At 35.1% G+C, this 13,433-nt stretch overlaps 1 protein-coding gene across 1 annotated transcript in view; it reads right to left on the bottom strand.

Annotated features, from left to right (window-relative positions):
- LOC150078283 (eukaryotic translation initiation factor 2-alpha kinase 3-like) overlaps window positions 1-13,433 on the bottom strand; it is a 280,030-nt gene that overhangs the window by 66,876 nt on the left and 199,721 nt on the right. Inside the window, exons 15-16 of the mRNA XM_090385567.1 lie at window positions 13,123-13,272; window positions 12,668-12,853 (exon numbers count right to left, since the gene is read on the bottom strand). Coding sequence (XP_090241693.1) covers window positions 12,668-12,853; window positions 13,123-13,272 — 336 coding nt within the window. The remainder of the gene's footprint in view (window positions 1-12,667; window positions 12,854-13,122; window positions 13,273-13,433) is intronic.

Consider the following 13,433-nt stretch of genomic DNA (forward strand, 5'->3'; position numbering starts at 1 on the left):
AATAAATTGGGCAAGCTCAATTCTGATTCTGATAATTCATTCTCTTTCTCAGACTGCACACATGAAGGGGCATAAATTGAAAATCGAGGAAGGACAGTTGCAGAATAGATGAGCAGAAGTTTGTTTTTAGTTGTTGGGTTGTTGATTATTGGAACAAACTTCCATCTGTTATTGTGGAAGTTGATAGTTTAAGTAAATTCAAGGAAGAACTAGACTACCTACTGGAGGGAATGAATAGGTGAAATGGGAGATGTCATGCTGTTTATTTTATTTAAATTCTTTTTTGGTGGATGCTGTACAAGCTTGCTTCCTTGCATCATTTGCCACTATTAATGCTAAATATCAATGTTTTATTGGTAACATTTGGCCCTTCAAAAGTCAACTTAAACACCAGAATACAGTTAAAAATTAAAGCATACATCTGTATACTATGCACAGAAAATGATTTAATCATGGCATCATGCTCCCCTGTGAAACTTTTTTGTGCAAATTCTATCCACTGAAATCTATCAGTATCAGGTCGCTATGACAAATACACTGATGGGTGAGCATTAACAAAAATTTTAAACTTAAAACAGAAGTTTGAATAACTAGTTCACCTCATTTTCTTCCTCATTCAAAAGAGAAGCAGTTGTTGAAATACGCATCAAGTTAAAAAGGTATAACAAAATCTATGACATTTATTTACAGAATGAAAGTCCACCAACTACTGAAATTTTATGTGAAGTAAACAATGACGAAGAATTGCCTGATTTTACAAGTAGAACATTTTAGTGTTAATTTAATATGAGCTTTATGATGAAAATGGATGGGACATTGCCCTGCTAGATCATGATGAAGATGTAATTTTGAGAACTTATTTAAGGGCTATTAGACAACTGAGAGGAGAAAGACATACATGTGCACTATTTATGGACAAAATGTGGATAAATGCAGCACAGAAAAAAAGCACAAAAAAAAAAAAAAAAGGTGGCAAAATTCTACAGTTCAGAATATCAAGCCTTTTTATTGAATCACATAACTAGATTGAAAGGCACCTTCAGGAAAAGGTGGTAAATTAATAAGTCATGCAGGAAAATGAAACAGATTTACTGAAGGATATGAAACATTTCAATCAAAGAAGAGTAACACTGATTCTCATGAGAAGATGGATGGCAATCATTTTGAGCCTTAGCTCAAAATAAAGCTTCTGCTAAATGCATTACCCCTTTGTGCCATTCTTATGGATAATGCAACATGCCATTCTGTAAAAGGTGCAAAAATCCTAAAACAGTAATGGAGAAAAGGAAAGATTCAAGCTTCATTAAGACGAAAAGAATATTGTGTTACTGGCATAATGAAAAAAGGTGATAAAAAAGGTGAAAAGGTCACTACTGGTGATAATGAAAAAGCTGAACTTTTGCAGACTGCTAATTCCGTTAAATAAAAATATGAATTTTTAAAAATTATTCTTTAGCAGACAGTGAAAGACAGAACATTGTCTCCCTCCTTCAGCTGTTAACGTCTGACTTTTGGATGGCTGGCAATCATAAGAAAAAGCAAGAGGAAAGTAGATTTTTTTAAACTCAGACTTTGGACTTGCAATTAAATTTTATAACTTAACACAACTATGTATTGTTTTAAAGTAAAATATTATATTCATAAGTGTGCCCTCCTTTTTTTTTTTCCTGGCTAAGAATTCTACGCTCATATAGTCTCAATAGTTAAAAAATTGGGGGGGGGGGAAGTCTATAACAAATAACATCATGACTTTTAAATCTGCAACATTCATCATTTTATAACATGCTTGCACAAGAATGCTTTGTGTTAATTTTTTTTATCGATCAACAATAATAATTATAAAATTCAAAATTAATTATACAATATAATTTTTGTATATAGAAGTAGTATCTGCCTCCCCCCCAAACTTGCTTTACTTCTCAGTGATCATGTGTAGCTCTTTCGAGTAAATTCTTTCACTTTGGACTGAAATTGCAATTACAGGTGACCCCCACTTAATGCTGGTAATTCGTTCTGGAAAAACAGAGCACTAAGTGAATCCATGCTAAGCGAGCGCTGCATTCCCATAAGGTAACATATGTATTTGTGAGTTGCGGTCAGTGCCATAGGATATTTCCTAATCAATAGACAGTAGTGAAAAGATGCACAAATGACTATCAAAATATTTGTACATATAAAATATTCTGCATTACATACATATATAATTATGTGGTAACTACTTACATATCAAAATTAAACTTAAAATTCCAATTAAAATCATGAATTTAATTGATCTAAATTGATTTTGATTTAATTTAATTGATGAATTTAATCATGAAAAATGTGTCGATTTTGGGTTGTACTTTGGCCCTCTTCCTGGTAAACTAAAAGGAGTATTAATTTTAAATCCCCCGCAACGTTATCAACCAACAATAAAGTCAACCGATCCTTCGCTGCTTTGAAAACTAGCATGTTTTTTACGTCTTTCAATATGAAACTTCTTTTAGGCATTCATTTCCAAAAAAGTCCTGCTTCATCTATTTTAAAAACTTGTTGAGAAGTATAACACATAATACCCCTCATCAATAATTTTAACAAGTTCTTTTTTGAAAGTTTTGGCTCCTTGATCTGCACTTGCGGCTTCTTTCTGGATTTTAAATCTATTCAACCAACACTCATAGTTTTAAATGGTTCCACATTTTTTTTTTAGGTGAGTTTTCTTCAGATAATCATATAGGCTAATCTCTCTCTTTTTTTTTTATAATATTTAACTTAATTGAATTCTGCATTGGATATTATCTTCAATAAAATTAGTTAAAGTCTCTCCATTTCAATCCTAATAGCCGGCCTAGCCCTAACTGCTTGCAGTGGAACAGCTGCCTTTCCCACTGCTAAAATTAATTCTTTATTTTTTATAATTGTTCTTAGAGTTAAACTTGCCAGTCCTAAATTATGGCACACATCCGCTTGCTGTTGACCGGAATCAATTTGCTTCAAAACGTCTAATTTAATTTTCGAATTCAGTCTTTTTCTTACATTTAGTCTCCGTACTGCATCCAGACGTTGCTTTTTCATTCTTATCCACCATTATTAACTCTTCGAAAATGTAACTGCACTGGTTGCATTAATTATGATACAATGTTCAAATAAACTGTCCATTAAGTACTATGTCTAGTGCTGTACTGAGTGATGACTAGACTTTGGATAAATGCATATAATGCAAATATTACAAGTAATATACTTGATCATTTTTTAAAATGTTGATCTCGGAACTACATAACAAATCACTGTACTGCAATTAAATTAGCATGCGAAAAAATTTCACTGAGCGTTGGAAAATTTCTCAAGTCGGCGTGGGAAACGTTTTAATGCTGTTTTGCTATTCATTTTCAAGCTATCGACTCCATCAAATGAAACGATTTCGTTAAATATGACAAAAATGCAATCTGTAAAATAGCATTATAGTGATTTGTGACGGCGTTACAGTCAGATGCGGGTTATAATATAAAAACAGTGTCATAGCGAATCAGTGTAAAGCAAACTGCATTATAACGAGGGCCTGCTGTATAAAAAATTCTCTTTGGTTTAATTTGAATAGAGCATGGTTGATATAGGATTTTTTCTTTCCACTAATTTTATAAATTTTCATGTTTTGGTAAAAGTAGCCAATTTAAATAGTTCTACTTCAAAAACACTGGAATGTCTAGGATTTTCTATTTGAAAAATATGTACCACAGTAGAATCAAATGCCTTCCAAACTGATAATATGGGTAGTTGAATCTGATCATATTATTATTGTAACTGGTGTAATGGCAATGATGGAACAATTATAAGACAGATGGGCCACATTACCTGATACAACAATCCACACAAAAATACAGCTAGAAAACATTCTATAATGGGGTGGGTGGAGAGAAGAATGCATATTTAGTATTTTGTCCTAGACACAAAAAATACCTAGTTAAAGCAATAGGCACTGGTATATGAGCTGTCAATATCAACACAAAGATTAGGTGGCCACTGCTCTGCTCAATGATTCCAGCCATTAGATTACTGATCAATTGAATCAGACATTCAAGCTTGTCATAACTCACTAATTAGCTATCACAGCATAACAGTTCATCTGACTTATAGAGATATCAAATTTCCAGTTTAGGACCTTATTAATGCCACAGTTTAAAATGAGAGTCCACAAACTGCCCATCATAGAAATAATGTTCTGGAACAATAACAATAGTCTCATTAATTACTTGCTAGATTTAATTTTTAAATTTACTTTAAATTTTTATGCATCTATTCACCTTATTTATTTTTATAATAAAAAGTTATAATAATTCTATAACTAACGTGTTTTATTTAAAATAGAGATATACTTGTAAAAAATAGTGACAGGTCAACCTCGTGGCTTTGTTATTTTTAAAGTAGTTCATAGGGTGGGAAAGGCTCTCAATCACCCGGATCGAATAGGAATAAAAGTATTAAATAGTTTCATAAGTTACATACATTTAAAAAACAAAGCATATAATAACAAACAATAATATATTCATTTCAAAATGAAATGGAAATTTCACTGATCATTCTAGACTTGAAGAAATTACAACAAAACCTGGAGAATCTGGGTCAAACTTAAAGAGGTGCAAACTCTACAGTAGTAGACAAAGATATCAAGAGTGTTAATATTGAAGATCATATTCTCATTTGTGGAATAATCCTTTCAAGGCAATACCAGATAGTTGGCTTTGTGTCACAGTATTTCTCAGTTTTGCCATAGAGGGTGTTGCACAAGCAGTTGTTGTCATGCAGCCTGCTGGGGCTCTGCAAATGTTCTATAACCTGAATCCTCAGGTTATAGAGCATTTTACTCCAGTGGCTCTTTGCAGTAGAATATACCCAATCCAAACTTTCACAGCACAGTCCCCTGGCCACAGAAAAAGCACACTCCACATGGAAGGCATTTTGAATAATCATACTGTGCATATACACTTTCCAGTCAAAATATTATGACCATCTACCTAATAGTGGGTGTGTCTTCCTCTTGCCACAAGTACCGCTTCCACATGGCAAGGCATGGACTCTATTATAAGGTCTCTGACTGTTGGAAGAGTTATGTTATACTGTGTCATCAGGATTGCATCCCACAGATCTGCAACAGTCTATGATATAGGATCCATCATTTGGATCCTATACCATAGACTTTGGTGGCCAAGGTAGCACCTGGAAGTCACTTTCATGTTCAGTGAACTACTCTTGAACAATATTGGCAATGTATCAGCACATTATCCCACTAGAAAACACCCGTGCCATCCAAGAAGACAGCTGCCACAAAGGAGTGTACCTGATCAGCCACGATGGTGAGGTAGTTCTTAGCATTCAGAGTTCAATCAGTCCTATTATGAGGACTCCAAGAGATTCCCAAGAAAACATCCTCCATATCAAAACACAACTGCCATCTGCCTATTTCTGTTGGACCAGGAAATCAGTGATTTCTCTCTGCAGTCTGTTGCTGTACCCTCCATCTACTGTCCACACAGCATAGCAAATATGATTCACTGGAAAAGGCAACTTATTTCCAGTTGTTGATGGTCCAATGATGCCATTTAGATTCAAACTTTAGGCATCACTGGTGGTGGGTGGCCATAAGCATGAGTGTCTCGACTGGGCACCTACTCCAGGGCACATATGGAGGAAGTTCATCGGAGCATGATCTTGGAAACATGACCGATCTGATTCGCTGGTTGGTGTCTGTGGTCAGCAATTCCACCATTTTCTGTCTATCAGCTTGCACAAGGCTGTCCAGCCTACATTCACCAGTGTCACTATTCAGCTCTGTCCACTATCTGTCCTCTCAAACACCTTAACTACAGCAGTTTGAAAAAAGTCCACAAGATTCACAGTTTCCATACTACTGCCACCATTCAACTGATACCTGACAATCCCTTTTTTTTTCCCAAGTCCAATCATGTCCCTTGCCCATGTCAATCATGTACTTTGTATGAACCACATGCCGTAAACCTGTAGTATCTCATTTACTGATTCTCACTGCGACATGTGCTACCGGGTAGGGAGGAACAGCCAATTGTTAAAACAATGAGCGTGGTCGTAATATTTTGACTGACAGTGTATAAGCTAATGAAAATCTACATTTGTGCAAAAGCAAAATTCCAACACGAGTTCACAATTAATGTTTGACGTAAAGTGATGGTTTCTATTCATGATCTCACAAGCTACCACCTCCACACTCAAGATACTCTATTTACATTTTTAATAGAAGATTTACATCAACTATTGGTAAAGTACCATATTACCAACACCTGCAGATAACAGAGCTCTAGCTCATTTTGCCCACAATATGAAGTGGTTTTTGGAAGCTTCTGCCCCGATCAATGGAGATGAAACTGGATTCAATTTGATCCTACCAACTAAGAGATACTGTTCAATGTTAAGACCTAAATGGATGTCAAATGAACTGATGAGACTAGTGACAGAAAATAAAATATGCTTGGGATGCTTATAAATTATATCTGATGCAGTAGGTATAAAATAGTCTGCAATCAAGTCACAAAGTAGGTTAGGCTAGTTTGAGCAAACCAGAACTAGGGTACCCTTAAAATGCTGCACCTGGGGGCTGGCACAGCATTTTAAGGGCACATTCAACAAATTATATATTTTAAAATTGCTTCATTTTTGATTTAATTACAATCAGATCTATGTTTAATGAACTTCCTTATAGCAAATTTTTTGAATTCCTTTTAGTAATTACATTTAAAAGTTTCTGAAGAATGAAGAAAATTTCCATATAATGGATTATGAGAGACTTAACTTTTGTATGCTTTGTTTCCACCTCTGGCGTTTAGGCAATTTAAGCAATTAGAAAGCACTAATTAAGGGTTAAAGGGATTACCTTTCCACAATGTTTTTTTTTTTTTTTTTTTTTTTTTATGAGAACCCCAAACACGAGAGGTATTAGAACCTCTCGTGTTGGAGGTTGAGAAGACAAAAGAAGATATTTGTTGATATTGGACTTGAACTTCTGTAGATTGTAATTTTCAGGAAATACGTATGAAGGAAGGTTGTTCCAGAAAACGGCAGTTGAATGAATAAATGAGGAAGATGAAAAGTTAGTTCTGTGGGTTTGAAGTTGGACAGTAAATGGATGTTGGCTGGTGGCGGCACGTGTTCGGAATGTTTTGAAAGAGGGAGCGGGAATTATAGAAGCCAATTCAGAAGAACAGTGCCCATGGAAGTATCTGTAGAAGAGGCATGCAGCAGAAACAGTGCGTCTATGAGAAAGCGAGTGGAGAGACTCTGTTAGAGATGAATCATTAATTAACCTAACTGCCCTCTTCTGAATGGAATCAAGAAGCCTGAGAGAGGTTTTGGGGGCACCACCCCAGATGTGGGAACAATATTCCATGGCAGGGCGGATTTGCGATTTATACAGAATGAGCAGCTGTTTGGAAGAAAAGTAACGCCGAGAGCAAAAGAGAAAACCAAGTTTTTTAGATGCAGAGGAAGCAATATTTGTAATGTGCTTGTGCCAAGAGAGATTAGAAGTCAGGGTAATCCCCAAAAGAGATATATCATTTTGTCTAGAAATCGGAGTGTCACTAAAGATAAGCATAGGAGCAGAAGAATCCTTTTTGCGAGATATAAGACAAGATTGAGTTTTAGAAGGGTTGAAATCAACTAAGTTGTCTTTGCCCCACTGGAGAATTACCTGAAGATCGGCATTTAAGGAATTGGCAGCAGATTTTCGAGAACTTGAAGCTGATTGAGCTGGACAAGGTTTCTCAAAATGGAAAGTTGAATGCAATGTGCTATCATCGGCAAAACTATGGATAGGATTTCCAGTCAATGGAAGAAGGTCATTGATATTCAAGAGGAAAAGAGTGGGGAAAAGAACTGAACCTTGGGGGACACCGGCATTAGTGGAGAAGTCAGAAGACAGAGAGCCATCTACCATCACCCTCAGTGAGCGATCAGAGAGAAAACTGGATAACCAATTACTAAAAACAGTTGGCAAACCAGCTTGTTTAGAAGACCTTTATGCCAAACACGATCAAAAGCCTTTGAGATGTCAAGAGCAACTACTTGTGTTTCACCGAACCTTTCCATTGAATTAGTCCATAAATGGGTAACATAAGCCAGAATATCACCAGTGGATCGACACTGACGGAATCCATACTGGCGATCGTTGATCAGATGGAAGGTTTCTAGGTAGTTTAAGAGTTGGCGGTTAATTGATTTCTCCATTACTTTAGAAAGAGTAGAAGTAATTGCAATGGGACGATAATTGGATGGGAGGGATTTGTCACCCTTTTTAGGAACTGGCTGGATATGAGCAAATTTCCAAGCAGAAGGAAAAACACCTTTGGAATAAGAAAGTGAAAAAAGGCGGCAAAGAATAGGAGTAAGTTCAGGAGCACAGGTTTTGAGAACAAGTGGAGAAATATCATCAGGACCTGGAGCTTTCTTAGCATCAAGATTCATCAAAATCCTTCTGATATCCTTTTGACGGAAGACCACAGGAGGCATTGAATGGAGCGTGTTAGGAATGGTGGGAGGTGTTTTACCAAGATCATTAATACATGAGCTCGAAGAAAAATGGGATGCTTGCAGGTCAGCTTTATCCTTGGCTGAACTGACAGCAGAACCATCTGGTTTGGACAGAGGTGGGAGCAGAGATGGGCAAAAGTTGCGGCCAATAGCTTTGGCGAGAGACCAGAATGCTCGGCTACCATTAGGGCAAGAAGCAAGTTTTCTACTCTTAGCCTGTTCAATATAGTACATAAAGCTGGACTGGAGAAAGTCAAGTTGCAAAGAGAGGAAGTCAAAGAGCTCCAAGTGATTAGTGGAGTTGGGAGAACAGTAGAGACAACAGATGAATTTAACACAATGAGGTAGAGAGATTTTAAGCCAGAGAAGATCAAAGAGAGGAGATTCCAAATTGCCATGTAAGTGGAATGTAAAACATATGAAGCCACCTATCCCTCATACCGAGAAGTCATGCTAGTCAACTTCTTTCTATAGCAGGTCAAAAGATTAAGGAATAATCCTGACACGGATAATAACTTCTGGTCAACTTGTGTTCTCTGTTTAAAATAAATAAAAATTTTATTAAAAGAAATATTGCATTATCTTTGTACGTGCTACTTATGATTCCAGAAATTTTTTGATTTTGTGAGAGTGAAAAAAAAAGGGGGGATTTATAATCACTTACAGAAAAAAAATATCAGGGAGGAACAGTGCTTTACAAAATTTCTAAAATAATAGAGAAACTCCAATTACAAACTTCTATAAAGTATGGCCTGTTTTGTGATGTCACACCTCTGAGCTTTTCGGTTTGTCCTCCAATCAGTGCTAACCACTAGAGCACAAACAAAACTTTTCAAATATCTGTTGATATTTCAAGGTATTTGAAAAATCATATTTTACCAATTCTGCAAGATATAAAATCTGTAACCCCTTTACAACTTCTTCAATTTGTTGGAGTATTGTCTAATAGAATCTTATCTAAATATAGAAATAGTGCTATGAATATTTCTTACCCTACCTGTAACAGTAGCTTCTTGTGCAAGGTCCTTGCACAAGGACCTTGTCCAAAGCAAGAAAAATTCAATTAAAATAATACACCTTCATTGCACATTTTTAGTTTATGTTAAAAGTACTATATTTCACAATATTTTGTTTCTATGATTTTATACTAGATATATAAGCAAACTATCTGGTTTTCTAATTTTTATTTAGTTATATGTACTTTCTTTGTAGTTTACATAGAATTAAATTCTCTGTAGATATAAATGAATATTTGTAAGTTTCTTTTTCTTTGATATTTTTGTTTTGTTATATTCACTGTATTATTTAAATTATTTTATTAATAAATATATGCAAATTGTAGACCGTTACAATAGTGATGTTTATAAATTCATAAAGATTGCAGGGGCGTAGCAAGGGAGGTGCAGAAGGGGGGAAATTTACCCCAGGCATCAAGCTTCAGGGGCACAAACTGAAGGACTTATCTATCACAATCAGGGGCGCAAGAAGACATGTTGCCTCCAGGTGTAGACGACCCTAGCTATGCTATTGAAAGATTGACTATCTGCATATACTGGGGGCATACTTATAACACTTTTGCTCCAGGCATAGGATTGCCTGGTTCCGGCTCTGAGTTTGAGGCAGATTATGAGAAGTCTGGAAAAGAATGTAAAAAGAAGTAACAAAGACTTATTTACTTAAGTAAATACTAGAAAGAAAAGCATGAATCATACTGTTCTATGAGATATGAATGGTGCAACTGTTGATGTTCCTGCTCATGCAGCTGACAAACTGAATAAATATTTTGCATATACATTCACACATGAGGAATTTTTTAGGGATTTGGGATGCCAGAAGTACATCAAATTATAGAGAGCTGAATGATTTTGTAATAATTGAGAGGAAAGGAAAAGAGAAATTGTTGAAACTAAACATAAACAAGGCATCTGGGGTAGGTGGAATCATTCTAATTATGTTAAGAGAGGCAACAAAAGAGGTCAGAAAACCTTTAGTCATAATTATGAGAGCATCCTTGGATTCAGGAGAAGTCTCATTGGACCTCTCCTTAATTCAATGAAGATGTGTGAAGGTATCCCCAATTCACAACAGGGGTTAGAGATTGATGTGAGGGATTAGGATTGAAGTAAGTAATTACACACCTGTAAAACTGACTTCTGGTGCCAGGAAAATAATGGAGTCACTGATTAAAGAAGTAATACAGGACCATTTAGACAGGAAAGCAGTTATACAGCATTTGCAGTATAGATTTTTAAAGAAGCACAATCTATACTGAACAATCTAATTGAATGGCATGACACGGTAACAAAGGAACTGGATGAAAAATATAATTTTGACATCATAAACTTAGATTTCAGAAGAACTTGTCATATTATTTCATATAAAAGGTTTCAATGCAAATTTGAGCAGTGTGGCATTAGACTGCTACAGATAAAGAGGTGGTTGAGTGAGAGAAGAAAGAGTGGTTATCAAGGCAATTCTCTTCCTGGATTAATTTATTAGTGGAGTCACCGAGGGTTCAGTGATGGGCCCATTGTTGTTTTCAATATTTATTAATGATATTAATTAAGACATATTAGGCTTAATGTCAAAGTTTTCAGATAATATAAGAGTTGGTAGAGTGGTTAACGACAGTAATCAGGGTATGTTACTGCAACAAGGTCCAAAAAAATTAGGCAGATCGGCTAAGAAGTGGCGCAATGAAGTTTAACATTTACAAATGCAAGATAATGCATAAAGGTAGCAGAAATCTCAGATAACATACCAACTCAGTGTGATATTATACTCAGGTTATTAAAGGACAAAAAAGACCTGAGGTAACTGTGCAGTCATAAATGCCTTTCTCTGAACAGTGCAGACAGGTTGCTAAAATAGTTCATGGGGTTTTTTTCAGTGATATACAGAAAATTTTCCTGCAGGGATAAGGAGGAAATGGTTGGGTCATACTGAGTACTGAGTAAGGATTAATGGTATCCTTCCCCTTGGTGAGACAACACACACAAGGGGGTAAATTTAAATTGAGATGATTGCAGGACAGATGTATGGAAATTTTCTTTCAGCAAGCAGATAGTTGATTGTTGGAACAAACTTCTATCTGGTGTTGTGCAAGTGAGTAGTTTGAATAAATTTAATGAAGAGCTAGACAAATTATTAGAGAGATTGGACCAGGTGATGTGTGGTGTGTTTCCCCCCCGCTGCTGATGGTATTTAAGCTTGCTTTCTTTCATCATTTAACGCTACTAATATTATCACAGATATGAAATCACAATCCCCACTACTTTCTTTCATATCAAAATCCATGTAATGTTATGAAGGAACAAAAAGAAAACAAATGGTTTTTGAATACTAAGGACAGCTTGCAAAGAAAATTATATAGTATCCTTGCTTTAATATAAAATATTCCCTCAAGAGTACTGGAAAATCTGTTTATGCATATTTATTAAGCTTTGTTCCTTGCTTTAGCAGCAATCCTACCTGAAAAGCCACTCATTTATAACAGAAAGCTGGAATATGTGTTGCACTCATTCTTCAAACCTGATGTAAGCTCCAAGGTAAAACAGAACTGTGCAGAATGCACCTTCACCAGGGTTAGGTGTTTGGATGTGCCAAGGATTTTTTACGCAGTTCACAGTACACCAGTTCATGTGGTCTTTATCACATGTTATGTCAGTTTGTGCTGTTTATAGGTCAATCCATTGTGCAGTTTGTAAAAAGCCAAATTAACTCATGAAAAGTGACTTCACTGGGAATTCCAGGTCTTCCTGTGGATGCTCTCTGGGATTTGAGCGACAGAAAATGTAAATTCCTAATAATTTTATACTCAAACCAGAGAATATGCATATGACTGGAATAGCTCACAGCCCACCATAATTGGTTTGAGGAAAAGTTTGACAGTGAGGAAGAAAATAACAGTGTTATCGAAAAAAGGAAATATTGCATGGCATGAAAATTTTCAGTGCAATTAAAAGGCAAATTTCTTTGCATTCATATATAGCATTTGTTTTTTTCTCAAAAGCGGTACTTAATACAGGAACAATAAAATAATAATGCAATATTGTTACAATACTATAATAATAAAGATACTAATATCCAAATTATAGAGTTTTCTGAAAAAAAAAAAAATCAGAATTATTACCTGTTCCGGACTCATATACAGTTGAGTACCCACTTGATCTGTGTGCTTCATACTAATTTTATTTTCACCTTCCTGATGAAGTGGACTATTGGCTGGAGTGTGAATATCATTTTCTGTCATAGCTGTAACTAAACCAAAATCTCCAATTTTGACTGTTCCATCCAGAGAGAAAAATATGTTGGAAGGCTAAAGAATGAAAAAAAAAATGGGAAAATGAATCAAGAGATTTATTTATATAGTAGGCATCACATATGAGATTACTTTTGTAAACTGCACTTTGATTCTATTAATCAAAAATCATGGAGGTGGCTCATTTCAGGGGAAAAATTAGTATACAATGTAATATTGCAATAAAGTTTCTCATATCAAATTTTTGAAGATTTGTGTTTAAAAACATATATTGTATATTCAAAATAAATCTCAAAAACATAAACATATAATATACATATACATACCTTGAGATCTCTGTGAATAAGACCACACTCGTGAACATACTGCACTGCACAAACAATCTGATCAAAAATATCAAGAACTTGTTCTCTTTCTCTGATTTCATTATGTACATATAGCCAGTCCTTTAGACTTTCTTTACGACATAACTGCATCTTTAATGAAAAATCCAAATGTTAAAAGAAAGAGTTTTAAAGAAACCACATATATTTTTGTTCTCATTTGAAAAAACAGAAACATTAATATATCAAATAAAAACAATATTAAAATTTAAATAAAATAAAACATAATACAGGTGGTAATAAATTATTTTGTA

Source organism: Mastigoproctus giganteus, chromosome 11 (assembly GCF_048544385.1).
Source record: "Mastigoproctus giganteus isolate SK-2022 chromosome 11, ASM4854438v1, whole genome shotgun sequence".
NCBI lineage: Eukaryota > Metazoa > Arthropoda > Arachnida > Uropygi > Thelyphonidae > Mastigoproctus > Mastigoproctus giganteus.